This window comes from Mytilus trossulus, chromosome 10 (genome assembly GCF_036588685.1).
Source record: "Mytilus trossulus isolate FHL-02 chromosome 10, PNRI_Mtr1.1.1.hap1, whole genome shotgun sequence".
Lineage (NCBI taxonomy): Eukaryota > Metazoa > Mollusca > Bivalvia > Mytilida > Mytilidae > Mytilus > Mytilus trossulus.
Window position 1 is genome coordinate 59,671,738 of NC_086382.1, and position 17,169 is coordinate 59,688,906.

A 17,169-nucleotide genomic window follows, 5' to 3' on the forward strand; every position below is an offset into this window, starting at 1 on the left:
TATTATAATATATGTTTCATTTCTGATTCTTAATGATTTGTTATGGATATGTTTCCTTTATTCTTTCTCTTTTTTTTTTTTAACAATTGTTAATGTACGTCCACTTCAGACTGAATTATAATGCAAATATCTTAAAAAAAAAAAAAAAAAAAAAAAAAAAAAATGTTTCAGTTATAAAGCATCAACCAATATGTATGAATGTCTATTTTGGAAAAAAACAGACGTAAACTATTTGATCCGTGTCTTATTTAAAAATAGAAATTGATTTTATCTTACTGTATTAAATTTGCCATATATTTTTGGTTTTATTATTCCCAAATGAAGATTTTCCGTAACAATACCAAACTATAAGGCAAATTCAAGAAACGGAGGTCCATTCAAATATGTGGCATTGAGCACTCTTAATGAAGTTAAACTCAGAAAACCACTCCAAACAAAACAAACATTTATAATTTGAGTGTTATTTAATTCTTTAAACATTTTAGGATTGTGTTGCCATACATAGTAATATACTTGCCTATGTGAAGTAAATTCTCCCCTTTAACCCTTACTTTCGTTGAACATCATAGCATTCGAATTTTGATACTTTTCGATTCAATAGTACCTCTTTTTCACTCGAGCGCTACTCAGGTCTCGTGTGTAGACTAACCGAGAGTTCCTTGTTCAAACACGTTAAAACATAGAATATTCACAAATATGTCAAAAGAGACATTTATTTGGAGATAACAAATTTCAAATTTGTGAAAAACAAATTCGTTTTATTTGTTAAACTAAGGCAACTGTTTTTCAACATTTCGATATAGCTTCTTTTTTCATCTTAGTTATTCTTTGCTATAAAACAGCTATAGTATAGGAGGGTACATACAGTTTCATGTACAATGTCATAGTATATATTTCAGTGAAATTTTGCATGTTTTAGGGTTGTGTGGTCAATTGGTTCATTTCATTATTTAAATTTACGATTGTCGGTTGTTGAAGTCGGTATGGGAACATGTAGGTGTCTTTAATAGATACTTTGTTTGTTGCTGTCTATTTGTCTTTTTGTTTAAATTCCAATATAAACTTAGCACGTTACATTTGATTATACGTTATAGCCACTGAATTTAAACTTAACGTAAACAATAATGTAAAGGATGTATTAATATAAGAATACATGAATTGAAGCAGTACTTGTTTCAACGAGAGACTTTCATTTCTACAAATTTCTTCATTTTTGAAAGGAGATTTTAAGAATAGTGTGCCGTCAATTATGTCAATTATCATGCACTTCTCAGCTAATAATAGCATTCGGAACTAATCGTTCACCAGATGTAGTGGGTAAGCATATGCAATCGGATGGTACCAAACACATAGTCACACTCAGGTACTCCAGAATGGCAAGATGATACAAATTCACAAGTTGAACTCGTCGTGTTTGTTTTTATGTACACAACCGGTCATAGGTCTAGTAATGTTGGTCACACAAGAAAAAAAAAACAATTTAGTTTTGCTTTTGATAATAGAAACATGCCCGTCGTCAACTTCAAAACAGATATATTAACTATGTGGTATTATCAACATTTTTCGAATAAATGACTTCAACATTAACATAACAATTTCTTTGTATAATACTTTACTTGTAAGCAGCAACCCTCTATCCTGATAATAAAGATAAGAAATGAATCTGTTGGATATAATGCAAACTTGGAGATATATACACTGTGTGCAGGCGATTCTTGAATTTTACAATATAACAATTTAAATGCTTTTAAAAATCATCTCTTTGAAGTAAATTAGTTTTTTGTAAAATAATTTTAAGGCAGACCTAAATGTGTAGGTGATATCCTTTATTCCAACTTGGATTAGGTAAATTTGTTCTTCGTGATAGTCATTGTTATCACAAACACTGCTTAAACCAATATATTTCAAACTGTGTACTTCTCAATCTGTATAATTTTGGCGGATTAAAAACGTTTGCTGTGCGTGAAACATTCCCTCACCCATGACAATCGAGTATGACTCAACTATTTATGTCGTAACAAACCACAATCATAAATAATAACAACAAAAAGACAGAAAGGACCAGATCTGAGTGTACTCGCTAGAATTTAGTGTAAAACATGACCAGCAGTAAGCTATCAGAATAATTTTGTTTGATGACACATTAATAAAATATACCGGTGTAAATTGAAGAAACGTTAAAAAAATGTTTAAACCCATGAAATTTATACCCAGATATATAGAAGTGTCAGACTTCGAATGTAAGACTACAAAATTAAAACAGTATTTGTACAATTATATTACATCCCATGTCAAACAATTCATCATAAAACATTATTTGATCAAAATCTATTCTAATAATATAAAGTTACTTTATAAAAGAGGGACAAAAGATACCAAAGGGACAGCCAAACTCATAAATCGAAAATAAACTGGACAACGCCATGGCTAGAAAAGAAAAAGACATACAGACAAAAAATAGTACACATGACACAACATAGAAAAATAAAGAATAAACAGCACGATCCCAACCAAAAACTAGGGGTGATCTCAGGTGCTCCGGAAGTGTAAATAAACTCATCATAGATACCAGGACTAAATTTTGTATATACGTAAGCAGATCCTGCTCCACATGTGGCACCCGTCGTGTTGCGTATGTGTTAACAAATCCGGTAAATATTATAATTCGGTAGGTCACATTCATGAAAGGGAAGGGGATTATAGCTACGAATTAAGGAACATATCCGATATCATTTGTGAAACAGTTATTCCATAACGGTTAACCAACTCGTATACATGTTTCTTTTGATCACGCGAATTTGTGATCTTGTTTTAATCTAAAAAAGTCGAACTTTTATAAAATTTTATTATTTTGAAATAAAATTTAGGTAAACTTGATAAAGATAATCCAACAACCACCTTAGTATAATATTAAAATTAAATAAATCTTATACTTGTATAGACATACGATTGGAAGCACTATGTATCATCATGACCTGATAAAGGTACTCCAAAACGGTGGAAAATTTATGTAAAATCTTTCAATGCATGACATGTTTATTACTTAAATAACTTGGTTGGCAGAAATTCTAAGCGACATACAAATTGAACCAGTTTTAGAACTTGTGAAGAAAATGTTTTGACTATTATAAGTTACAGATCGTACAAAAAGGATTTTTCGGAGTACCAGATGGGTGAGCATACCCTCGTCCGATTGTTTTTGTTTTTTCTATAAAGCCATACTTCAACTCTAAAGCTCTCCTCACATTAACGGGTTCAGTATAAAACACTTCAACAGTGACGTCCATATTTGCCATTACAGTAAGAGCTCCGTTACATTCTACTCTCAAACACAAATAAGGATTATAAAAAACGTCTAATTCTTTCAAAAACTGTCGACAAAATTCGTTAGCCATTGAAAACTTTGGCACTACAATGACTGTTACATGGTGTCGTTTAACGTGACAGTAAAAGTCTGCAAAATATAAATTACACTCAGGGTTGAACATTTCCAAACATTGGATATATAATCGAATTGGCCCAAAATGAGAATAGGGACCTGGCATGTTCGTCGAAGTATCAATATAGGTACTGAAAAATAAACCACACAGCCGCCCATTAACAACAGAGCCTTGTTCTCCGCCATTACTTTTCAAATACGGTCGCATTTGTCCATTCAACTGTTTCATTATCATATCAAAATACTCCTTAGATTTATTCCGATAAAAGTATTGAATAGGTTGCATGTTCGGAGTTACTTTCCTTGTCCCGAATGCTATAGCAAGATTAAACAATCTATATGTATCCAGTAGTGATAAAACTGAAAAAAACACGTTTTTATTGAAATTATTTTACTTTACATAATAGTTATCAGAAGGTGACTGTATAACATATAGATACATAAAGGCTTGTTAACATTTTTTTTTTTATAAAAGATGAGTCCCATCGAGTTCTGTATTCGGTAATAGCATGTCATGTTTTCTTTATTATGTGGTCTTTATATAAAAAAATATTCGAACGTAGACGAAATGCGCGTCTGGCGTACTTAATTTGAATCCTAGAATCTATGATGACTTTACTTGTACGAATTAAAAATGCTTAAGTATATTTTGTTTTGCTCCAACCTGAAGGCCTCGATGTCACTTGGAGATGAATAACACACATAAAAGTTGTATTTTGAATGTTTTGTGTTGCGCATATAATGATTTATGGTCATGGACGCATACCTTATGCACTTATTTTTCATTAAAAATCTTGAAAGTAGTATCAAATATATCTGACAATAGTTTTAAACAAACACTGAATATATAACAAAGGGACATAATCAAAAAAATATTTGAATAAGAAACAATTTTCGTTTTGCATCTTTATATTCAACTGCGTTTTTAATGTTTTGCATTTGCAAGTTTCATTTTGCATCATTTTGATATCTACGACTTACATGTTTTAAAGTGAATGACCTTGCTATGTGACTCAGTAGTTGCTATCCAAACGCTCCCATATATCCGCTTCAGACGGCATGCACATAAAATTTTACATGAAACGGACGATGCAGATGGTAATTCAAAAGGAAAGGCCATATTTACACACCGACCTTTGACAATGTAGCATCGGATCTGGTTCTTCACTTTGATAAAAACAATAAAATCTTTATCAGGTAAGTTCATATAATTGACATCTAGCCAGTAAACTGATGGAGGTTCTCGATATACAGTTACTGGTAACACACCCTACAATTAAACAAAATGTTATGTTGCGTCTGTCATACACGTGAGAGCTTAAGCTAGCTAAATCTAAAATAAATCTTAATTTAATCCACTATTTTCTACATTCGACAACGCCTGTATCAAGTCATGTATTATGACAATTTTATCCACTTGTTTTACGTGTTTGAGCTTTTGATTTTGACATTTGATTACGGACTTTCCGTTTTGAATTTTCCTCGGATTTATTCTTTGTTTCGTTTTAGTTTTTAAATTTGCTTGTCTTTAGCCAGGTAATGCTTTCGCCTACTTTTTGTACTGGTTTTCTACTAGTCACTTTATTTGTTTACCTAATCATCTTAATGAGCTTTTTTTCCTGCTTTTTGAATTTGTTTATTTGTTAGGAAAAGCTTCTAAAGTACCATATCAGAGTTAAAAGAAAAGGGATTAAAGGAGTAGGTCCGGTAAGGGCCGATTTTGGCCTCAAATTTCAAGTTCATCTGACGAAATATTTTGAACACTTTTTAAACACTTAAGTGGATTAAATTAGTTGATGTGAGAGAATTAACTGATTTACTCATTGAAAACAGTCCGAATCAAGCTTGTAAATAAAAAATCTATCAAATATGCCAAAAAATTACACTTTTCAGATGTTTTTAGTTAAAAATGAAAGTGGCCGCATCCGTGTTCATCCTCAACCTTTATATATGTTATGTATTATCATCAAATACAACTTACATTTAAATATATAAGAATGAACACAAATGCAGTCACTTTCATTTAAGACGGAAACCGTCTAAAATTTAAATAAAATGTTAAAATTGTGAAGTTTCCAGTAATTTAGCATGACTTAATGGTGCTAGTACCAGATACATGTGTATTGTATTATCAAAAACAGCCCATTTTTATGTAGTAGAAGCTTCTACTTTCCAATAAATAACTAGAGGTTAACATTTAAACAATTTTGGAAAAATGCTTTATTTTGGGGCCAAAAATTGGTCTGGACCTTCTCCTGTACAGATTCTGTTATAATCCTTTTATAACAATCTGAACAGGTTCTGTTGTGTCGTTGTTTTCCTCTCATAGTTGATGTGTTTACCTCAGTTTGAGTTTGTAAGCCGGATCATGTTTATACATTTTGATTATATCCAACATTGTACATCTTTAAAGTACATGTATGACTTTATTAAACCAACTGGAGGTTCTAAAGAGCCTGTGTCGCTCAACTTGGTCTATGTGAATATTAAACAAAGGAAGCAGATGGATTCATATGACAAAATTGTGTTATAGTGATGGTGATGCGGTTGTACATCTGACTTTACTGAACATTCTTGCTGCTTACAATTATCTCTCTCTATATTGAACTTGGCCCAGTAGTTTCATTGGAAAATATTGATATAAATTTACAAATTTTATGAAAATTGTAAAAAAATTACTGTAAAGGACAATATCTCCTTAGGGGGTCAATTGTCGAATTGACCATTTCGGTAATGTTGACTTATTTGTAAATCTTACTTTGTTGAACATTATTGCTGTTTACAGTTTATCTTAAAGTATAAAAATATTCAATATAAAAACCAATCAGATGCTCCGCAGGGCACAGCTTTATACGACCGCAGAGGTTGAACCCTTAACGGTTTGGGCAAGTATGGACACAACATCCAAGCTGGATTCAGCTCTAAATTTGGATTGCTATTAAATAGTTGACACAGCATAGGTTTCTGACACAGAATGAATGTGGTCTAATGAACTTTAAATTTTTGTTTTGCCTTTGAGCAATTCACTATGCTGTTAAATATTAATCCTCTCAAAAAAATGTTTGAAGAAATTTTCTTTTTATTTATGAAATCTGAAATGAGAAAAATGCCCCTCCCCTTTTGTTTTCACATCCCCCTTTCCCTTATTACAAAACTGATCTCAATTCGAATTTCTAATGGAGTTTGCAACAATAACTACTTATTTAAATACATCATAAAATATTAAAATGTAAAAAAAAGTGCTTGTTATCACTGAATGGTAAAGATTGTTCTAATTTATCAGTTGTTAGTAAAAGTAAATATACATTGTAAATTGTATAAAGCAATGATTTAAGTTGATTCAACTACTATTCTGGACAAAGAAAAATAACTCCAATTGAAAATTTTTTTGCTATTGGACAATATTGTGTAGTTAGATATTTCTTGCTACTGCGCAATACTGTGCATTTGAAAATACTTGCTATTGCACAATACTGTGCAATTGAAGATTTTTTGCTATTGCGCAATACTGTGCAATGGAAAATTTCTTGCTATTGCACAATACTGTGCAATTGAAGATTTCTTGCTATTGATGAATACTGTGCAATTGAAAATTTCTTGCTATTGCACAATACTTTATATAATAATTTTGGATCCTGATTTGAACCAATTTGAAAACTGGGCCCATTATCAAAAATCTAAGTACATGTTTAGATTCAGCATATCGAAGAAGCCCAATAATTCATTTTTTGTTAAAATCAAACTTAGTTTCATTTTGGACCCTTTGGACTTTAATGTAGACCAATTTGAAAACGGGACCAAAAATTAAGAATCTTCATACACATTTAGATTTGGCATATTGAAGAACCCCAATTATTCAATTTTTGATGAAATCAAACAAAGTTTTATTTTGGACACTTTGGGACCCTTTTCCTCAACTGTTGGGACTAAAACTTCCAAAATCAATCACAATTCCTTTTGTGATCATAAACCTTGTGTCAAAATTTCATAGATTTCTATTTACTTAAACTAAAGTTATAGTGCGAAAACCAAGAAAATGCTTATTTGGGCCCTTTTTGGCCCCTAATTCCTAAACTGTTGGGACCAAAACTCCCAAAATTAATCTCAACCTTACTTTTGTGGTCATAAACCTTGAGTTAAAATTTCATAGATTTCTTTTCACTTTTAGTTAGGTTAGAATGCGAAAACTAAAAGTATTTGGACGACGATGACGACGACGATGACGCCAACGTGATTTCCTTAAAATTACAAATGCAGGGGCAGCAACCTAACAACGGGTTGTCCGATTTATCTGAAAATTTCAGGACGGATAGATGTTGACTTGCTTAACAATTTTATCCATGTCAGATTTGCTCTAAATGCTTTGGTTTTTCCGTTATTAGTCAAAAACTGTATTTTACCCCCATGTTCTATTTTTAGCTGTGGCGGCCATCTTGGATGGTTTGTCGGATCACCGGACACATTTTTAAAACTTGATACCCTAATGATGATTTTGGCCAAGTTTAGTTTAGTTTGGCCCAGTAGTTTCAGAGTAGAAGATTTTTGTAAAAGTTCACGACGAATGACGACGGACGACGGACGCAAATTGATGGAAAAAGCTGACCTGGCCAGGTGAGCTAAAAATAAAAACCGAATTTGTGAGGTGGTTGAAATATCAACCAGCCAAAAGCGCCACTAGGTTTTGATGATAATGATATTTTACTGAAATACTGATATTTTAATTGCTTTGTTTCACCAATGGCATTAATCCTTGTCGAAAAGATTAGCATTTTCTGTCATAACTAGGCTTCATCAATGGTTAACTACCAAACAGAATCGTTATTCTATATACCTGTTATATGATAGTGTATACCAAATGTTCTACTATATAAGACAAATAAATTGCTATCTATATTACTTGTGTAGCTGATGATGACAAAGGTAAATGTACGTCTTCGTCGCATTCTTCCAAAGCAATATTTTGTTGAATTTCTTCAGAACCTGTTAAAATATGAATATTTAATGTGACCCAAATTAGCTTATTCGTATTAACATTTTCCATTTTATCCTGCATAATTTAAAAAAAAGCGTAAATAACTTTAAGTATTCAATTGATGTATGCTCGCGTAAATATTTTTTTTGAATACAAACATTGTGTACATTGCACTTGACCTTATATTCTCATGTAACAAATTATAAACTTCTTTTCAGAAATAATTCATAAACATATTTATCATTAACATTATGACATAGCAAAACACCTTCTTTTTCTAATGATATACAACAATGAGTTATGATTTTCTCAATAATGATTTTCCAGATGTTTTACGAAACGTAAGATAACAAAGTGAGAGAAAAGTTGAATCCTCATTTCATACCTTGCCATTTACATAATTTACATAATGCAATTGTTAAATGATTTACACGTTAAGTTAATATTTGTTATAATACTTCTTTGTTATAAAAAAAACTTATATTTCACTGATGGATTATTACAAATTAAAATATGATTTGAAAGTCCCTTTGTTCTTGTCAATAGACATATTTATTGAAACTGATATTTACTGTTAAAGGCACACCAATATTGATTGATTACACTACAAACAACATTGGTAATTGGAGTGTATTCGACAAGATCAAGAATACTGATTATGTAATTTAAAATTTAAAATACATATAACTACATCGACAATAAAGAAAAGTTTAATCAGCTAGAAGTGACTAATATCAACAATTGTCAACACTCGTTTTGCAAAGGAAATGTTAAAAAAGAGTATATTAACCTTAGAGTTGTTAAACATACGTACACTTGATATCTCTATGTCCATGACACACTACCCTGTTGTATAGTCCTATGTTTGTATGGTTCGTCTTTAGTCCATAAACATACACAACAAAGTTATTGTCTTGATTAAAAGTAGTGCTTAATGAAATGGTAAATTCTCCACTGTTGCGTTTGATGAAAATATTGGTTGATGACGAATCGGATTTATCTTCTTTTACGATCAATATAATATCAAAAACAAAACAGATCGGATAATGTATTCTTATGTCAATTTTGTTAGAATCTTTGTCTTTGAGCTTGATGGAACAAGAACATGTTGCATCCTGGAAGAAAGTTAAATATTTATGTATCGCAATATAGAAGTATAAACATTGTTGCAGACAATGGTATCGTGACGGGTTAACATGGCTGAAAAAACTGTACTGGTCTTCATTTAGGCAATTCAACAAATACAAACCAGTTAAACAGAGATGCAAAACAACTTCTCATGCGGTTGAGGCTGGAGTTCTATTTCCCTCATGAAGAATTTTTTGTTGTAATATGAAAAAGTGATTCGAAAAGTGTCTTTATTTGGTTTGTCTGTCATGTGAACGAAAGTAAAAAGACACAAGATGAACAATCAAACTCATAAGTTGAAAATAAACTGAAAACGCCATGGCATTAAGAAGATAAAGACCAACAAACAATTGTACAAAAAGCACAACATAGAAAACTTAAGACTGGGAACACAAACCCCACCAGAGCTCAAGTACTCATGAAGGGTAAGCAGATCTTGGTGAACCAATTTCTGTAAAGTGATACGCAATTCAACTTTTCTATTGGCTTTTCGTTAGGTAAATGACGGCTATTGCGATTCACAGATTTATTTCATGCAACGGAAATTTGGGATTTCGTCAATAAAGGCAACAGTAATATAGTATACGAAAATTATTCATGATTCCATAATGAATCGTACACAAGCTTGATAATCGGTCACTTATATTCGAGTTGAAAGGAGTAGGTCCGATAAGGACCGATTTTAGGTTCAAATTTCAGGAAAACCGTCTTAAATTTAAATAAACTGCTAGAATTGTGAAGATTTCAGTAATTTAGCATGACTTTATGGTGCTAGTACCCGATATATGTGCATTGTATTTTCAAAAACAGCAAATATGTATGTAGCAGAAGCATTCAACTGCCAATCCAACTGTAAATAACTAAAAGTTTATATTTTAACAATTTTGTAAAACTGCTATATTTTTGGGGCCAAAAAGGGGTCCTACTTGACCTACTCCTTTGCGAAATTGAAATTGCTGCTCCAGAACAAAGAAAATTGTAACCATCAGAAAAATATGTTTAAGCAATATTCCAGCTTGTTACAAAATAATTTTTCATTCAACGCGATGCTTTCAAATGCCTTTGATTTTTTTTAATGTTTTTATGATTTTCAATTATAATAATGAAACACAATTTTGTTGATTTTGAACTCTCGAACTATTAAACTGCACAAATGTGTTCATTTTAGACATAAATTATTCCTTTACCATGAATAATACTTACGTTTTGACCTGCTTCGTCCTTCAATGCAGCCATTTAAAAAAGATTACTTCATAAGGTAGCATAACGTAGTTATTCATTAAAATACACATCAACACTTCCTTGAATACGAGTAGGTATTTAAATTTTAGCGCACCTCATTTAAAAGTATTTTAAAATAGCAAACAATGAAACTAAAACTGAAACTGATATTCCTTGACGGAATTTTCTAATGTCTTACAAATAAAGGATTTTATTTTTTTTATTTTTAAACGATAACAAACGACAAATGTCTTTAAGATTTAAACTAAATAAACTATTGCTATTAAGTGTACATATACTTTCCATTTTGATATCAATTAAACGAGTATAAAACAATTACTAAATGCTCATCATCTTGATAATTGCTTCTTCCGTGTAAGAAGTAGTGATACACCCACCTTTTTTTAGTCAAACCTTGTTATAAAGTAAAAGGATGAAGAAACTTATTTAACAAAGAAGCACGTAAATTTGTACACTTAAGATAACCAGAAAATGTCATATAGGTTAAAATTAAACAACAAAAATGGAACTCTTATTATTTGAGAAGTTAAAAATAGTAAAAAAAAGGTTACTATACTGTGAGAGTACTTTTATGAATTTCAGCAAAAAAATACATTTTCTTAGAAGTCGGGGATTTTGGGGATATTACATAAACATGTCACTTAATGAAAACGACTACTTAAAAGAATATACTAAAATGTACATTTAATAGGAGAATTGATAATGATGGAATAGAAAGGCCGACCGAAATAACTTTTTATTTCGTATGAAAATTTTGAAACGTGAACACTTTATTTTCACCAAATTATCACAGGAAATCTGACTTTCATCGATCAAAGGTTATTTATTATGAAAATCAAATGGTCAATTTTTAGAAATGTCTTTAGGATTAAATGGGTTAAGTTCGGTATGAAGTTGAACAGAAAATTTATATTTAGCTCATAGTGCGTTGTTAATATGACCGTACCTATGTAGTCAAGCCTTCACGGAGATCTATCAATGTCTGGAATTGGACAACAGTTGTATGTTGTTTGATAAAGCCATTCAAAATACAAATCTTAAGGTGGTACCCAACACCTTCACTAAAATCAATTTGGCTCGTTTAATTTTCATAAAATTTGGAAAAGTATTTACTTTGACCCTTTGAAAAAAATATAAAAATTTCAAAATATTTGAACAACAAATTTATCAGAAAAATTACACTGGTTATATAACAGTTTGACAGACACTAATTTTGATCATTGAGAAGCTTAATATTCCCTTAACAACACAACGTAATTAAAACGTTTAGCTGATTTTACAGAGTTATCTCCCTGTAGTGTTAGCTACCACCTTAATTTAAGAGGCTCCTGATTTGGGAAAGTTGCAAACATGATCCGGGTTCTATACATATAAGGAACATGTGCTAATAAGACAACTCTCCATCTAAGTCTAAATTAGTAAAAAGTAAACCATTATAGGCCAAAAACAAACGGCCTTCAACACGGAGCCTTAGCTCACACCGAACAGCAAGTAATACAGGGCAAAACCATCCAAACCGGAAAACTAACGAAATAGTCTATATGAAAAACGAGAAACGAGAACCACTTACGAATCACATAAACAAACAAAAAGCACTGACAACTAACAAGTGTTGTGAGATCTAAACCCTCCCGCTATACCTCTTGCCAATGTCGAATGAACAAAAACACATAGAAATACAGACAACAAAACTCACTTTAAGTAATTATGAGTCCAATGTCGGAAAGATAACTGAAGAAACCGAGGAAAATGAAATTGAGAAAAAAATCTTTGCTAATTTTTCAAATTTCTAAATAACTAAGCTGGTAGAGATTTTAACTTTAAACATATTTTGAGAGTTTACTATGACCGTATTTAATGAACTGTTAAGGCATTTAGATGATGTAGAATGTTATATAGCGTTCCATACATCGGTACCGTTAAAGCAATTTGCAGACAGTTGTTGAAAAAGCGATACAAACATGGCATATTGATTAGATATTTTAATTTGAATGCTATTAGTTAGCTCCTCATTGTCAATTGGTTATTTGCACATTTTGTAGTTATTTCATCAGGTCATTTTTAAACGCTATTGACTTTTATCATTGATCTAACTACGCAGATGCACTTAAAAAAATCAGTAAGTCCGATGAGTTTTTTTCTGGATTACCTTCATTTTGAACCTATTTGAAAGTCAAAGATGTACAAATACTTAAAATTGAGAATGGAAATGGGGAATGTGTCAAAGAGACAACAACCCGACCAAACAAAAACACAACAGCAGAAGGTCACCAACAGGTCTTCGATGTAGCGACTTCTTGAGGAGATATTAGACCAGAACATATAAAGCATAAATGATCCAACACAAATAGCAATATATAAACTGGACCACTTTTGCCCTAGAGAGTTAGACCTCCGTTTCTTAATGATTTCTGAAATAATTTACTGGAACGTTTGAAAAGGTATGTTATTGATCCTCAAATCTGATATCGATAGCGGTATCGACCCAATTCTAATATATGAATTTACACAGTATAAATGTGGTGTGTTTGAAGCGTTTTTCCGGATTTCAGTAACCAGGAAAAGTCAGACGCAAATATATGAAAACCATTGATGTTTTCCTGTTCAACTAACATAGAATAGGATATGATAACGTTAAAAATGTAAAGATTACAATTAATAATAAATTTTTTAAAACGTAAACAAATGCACGTCTTAAAAGAATATTTAAATATAAATATGCGTTGAAGTCTGATGTCATTAATACTAAATCCTTATTTCTTATATTCAATAGAAAACGCATTCGTATCCAAGGGATATAAATGGGCCAAACATGCAGTTTTCAACACTATACAAGTATCTGTACAATATAGTATGCACTAGATTACCGTGGATTTATCTTTAAGACTTATTTGTTTTTATTGTTAAGTGTAAGTTCATCTAAATTATCTAAGTTTATCTAGAAACTGATACATATAAAATAAAATAAATCGTCTACAAATTTCCTCTGGTTTTATCAAATTGATTTTACAAGTAAAAGTTTGTATAATAGGATAGTTTCCTTTTTATTTTAAAGACGTTATGACAGTGAATTGATTATGAACCATTAATACTCGTAAATGCATAACGTGTTAAATTAAAATGCCGAACAGATCAGTTCAAATGACACGATACCGCAGCCAGATTTTTGCTTAGTCAATAATTTTCTACGTTTTGCCTGAAAAGCTTTCGTGATCTTTTGTTCTTTACTATGGTTTTGTCGATTACTTCCCGATTGCAAACTTTTAAAGTTATTTTTCATTAACATTATAGGTCAATAAACTGATTCATGTATTTTCTTACAATAGTGAAAGTGTTTTTTACTACCACAAAAATGGATCACAATAAACGCAGTAGTATTTTGAAAAAAACCCATCACTTAACAACAAAATAACTTACCTTCCCCATGATTTAAATTGAAAGTAGATCCTGTTTATTTGACCTGCCGAAACAGCATTTAGGTTCTTATTGAAATGAACTATGGAATAGATGTATCACAATATCGATCTTTTCAAAAGTTCACTTGAATATTTATGCTTTTCTGAAAATCTCTTTATCGAAAAGTAATTTCTTATCATGTTTGTCATATGATAACAATCTATTTAAGGTTGCATTTCTGTAAATAAATATTGACAATGCAATTTCCTATAGGAACTCCTAAAACTGTACCACTTATTCTATCAAGTTTTGAAAAATATCTTATCCTAGAATTGAAATTTCATATGCACCACAATTTTTTTTAAAAAAGATATAGGGCTGAATGGCATATTTTCAACGTTTATATCCCCTGAACTTCTCAGATATAAATGGAATATGTGCGTCCGCAATGTAAGGGTTTCTGCAACGGCCATGCGAATCCACATCCTGTCAAAAATATAGCAATCGAAAAGAGAACACGACTATAAAAATAATCGATAATATATATAACACTGCAAAACATGTTGCTAGTGAATTAAGACACTGATTTGTGATGGTGACAGCAAATTTTATATCTGAACATTTACGATGCTCTTTTATCAGATGCATATTTCGACAATGTCTCTTCAGTGATGCTCGAAGCAAAAATAAAAAAATCCACATAATTTGAAATAAGAAGACCTTATTAGCCAAAAAGAACAAAAGTAAATTCAAAGCAGGTAATAATACACCTGTTTAATTTATCAATATCCCTTCATATTTTTCGAAGAGTTGAGTTAGCATAAAAATTGTCACGTAAAAGGTAAGAAACTAGTTAGATCCACCAACGAGATGTTTAATTTGTTATTAAAATGTCTGTTATCACACCATACCAATATATTAAAACCACAAACGTATAACACTTTAAAGATTTTTTTTCACCTTTGATTTAACAGCGGGAAATAAGTGTGTGATTTACTTTCTAACGGTCTGTGTATTTACTATGGGCTGCACACCTCTAGCTTATAATTTATTATGTATACTCAAGTTGACGTTGATCATAAGTAAACAGTGAACGGTTATCTCACTGGTTATCATGATTATATTTATGTATGTTTGTATAAGTTTAAATAAAGAGGGACACTTAAGTGCACTAATACAAGAGGGAAAATGTATGACCAAACTTAAAAAATGTAAGCACTTTGTTTGTGTTAATTTCATTATTGTTGTATTAAGGTTCATGCGAACCCTTTGGCTAAAATGGCTGAAGTCTAACCTCAAAATTTACTCAGAGTATAGAAAAACCTGTGCATCTACAAAAGCTTAAAGCCATAGCATGTCCTAGATATAAAAAAAAATCAAATATGTTTTATATCTTAGAAATTAAAAACTTTACTCGATTTTACAGTGATATTTTATTCATTCTTCCATCAGGTGCCAACATAAACTAAGTCGGAATAGATACCTAACAAAAATTGTTATGTAAACTGTGTACCTGAGTGGACCATATCAAGTGAAACTCAATTGTTTTTTTTAATTTAATTATCTTCTGCATAGGAGAAAAAAAGTGCACTGCAAAAACTAGTTACGTTTTTGAATTTTCTAAGACATACAATGCATATGAATTTTCTTTATCAAGGGAATGTTATGCGTTAAAACTTTTCCAGATGTACAGGTTTATCTGTACTCAGAGTAAACGTTGAGGTAAACACGCAGCCAGTTTAGCCAAAGGGTTCCTATGAACCTTACGAAGATCCGACTCATTTCGGTCTTTTCTAAAAATCTACATTTCTATTGAGAAGTAAAGACATAAAACAAATATATGACTTAACGCAGGATGACAACCAGAATTTGCATAGAAAGCAGGAATTTAGAAAATGACTTTTAACAGCAGGTTAAAGTCAGAATATTTCCCGTCAACATTAAGATATTAATTGATTTAAACACAATAAGAATTTAGCATACTACACACAATCTTATTATTAAAAATGTTCAATGCAATCGGCATATGGTAATGATAACTGGACTTAAAGCAGTCAATCACTATTGATTTGCTTAATATGGAATGTGAGTTTAAACACATTAAAAGAATAGTTATATATTATGAGACATTTTGGTTTTATAGTAGATATCACATTATATTGACCAATCTTTATAAAGAATTATATAATATGAACAAAACAATGTCACACTATACCCAAATACACAAATAAATTCTATAAATAAGTATTTTAAAAAATAGTTTACAAATAGACTCTTTTATGAATGTGTTGTTAATTGTTATCGTTTAAGGAAGTTTAAATACTAAACAGATCACCTGGAGTAAACAGTTATCAAAATGGCTCCCAAGAAAAAAACGGTAATTGATTCTTTGGTTCAAGATATCTTCCCTACCAAAAGCATAGTAACTTTCAATAAGTGTTGTCTTTAATTAACTACTGATAGTGTAATAGTTTTACATTATACAGTGCTCTTAGATACAGTGTGACACTTCGTATTATTACCCGAAGTTCGCATGACTTTGTAATGGAACAACAGTTGTCTGTTATGTATATGTCGACCTCCATTTAATCTGTATGCTAACTGTATTTTGGATAATGTATTTTATGAATTACAATTATACTATTTCAAATGTAAATAAAAAGTTTTACACCAGTTGGTGGCTATTGCTAATGGTGGATAATTCGTCCCTGAGGGTAAAATCCACTTAGGAATCAGTAACTTGGCACTGATACGTTTTATGACAAACTATTCTAAAATTTGTCCGTTTAAAAATTCATAAATTTCAATTTCTTCAGTAAAAGTTGATCTTAGCTGGGTTTGGCAGTTGTTTTGTCATGTTCCAGTTCTGATACATACTTGTTTTATTTATATTAGCTTTTACGAAGCCTTCCTGATAAATATAAATTGCGCGTCAGGCTTATGCAATTCATAAAGTGTTGGTTTTTATTACATTCTTTTGGTTCCATTTTTA

General features: G+C 31.1%; 1 protein-coding gene across 1 annotated transcript; it reads right to left on the reverse strand.

The window, feature by feature from the left end:
• Positions 1–2,966: 2,966 nt before the first annotated feature.
• LOC134686434 (uncharacterized) lies at positions 2,967–10,829 on the reverse strand. Its single transcript, XM_063546099.1, has 5 exons — positions 10,743–10,829; positions 9,226–9,526; positions 8,337–8,419; positions 4,421–4,709; positions 2,967–3,799 (listed from the first exon to the last, which is right to left on the reverse strand). Exons 1-5 carry the CDS (start codon positions 10,773–10,775, stop codon positions 3,126–3,128), a joined length of 1,380 nt encoding a protein of 459 aa, XP_063402169.1. The 5' UTR covers positions 10,776–10,829; the 3' UTR covers positions 2,967–3,125.
• Between the last annotated feature and the right edge of the window lie 6,340 nt (positions 10,830–17,169).

Bases quoted from the DNA above. Each gene is read 5' to 3' on its own strand.
- LOC134686434 (XM_063546099.1), bottom strand. From the start codon at position 10,775: ATGGCTGCATTGAAGGACGAAGCAGGTCAAAAC. The intron at 9,527-10,742 runs GTAAGTATTATT...ACTTTCTTCCAG, and splicing joins AGGACGAAGCAGGTCAAAAC to GATGCAACATGTTCTTGTTC. The intron at 8,420-9,225 runs GTACGTATGTTT...ATATTTTAACAG, and splicing joins TGGACATAGAGATATCAAGT to GTTCTGAAGAAATTCAACAA.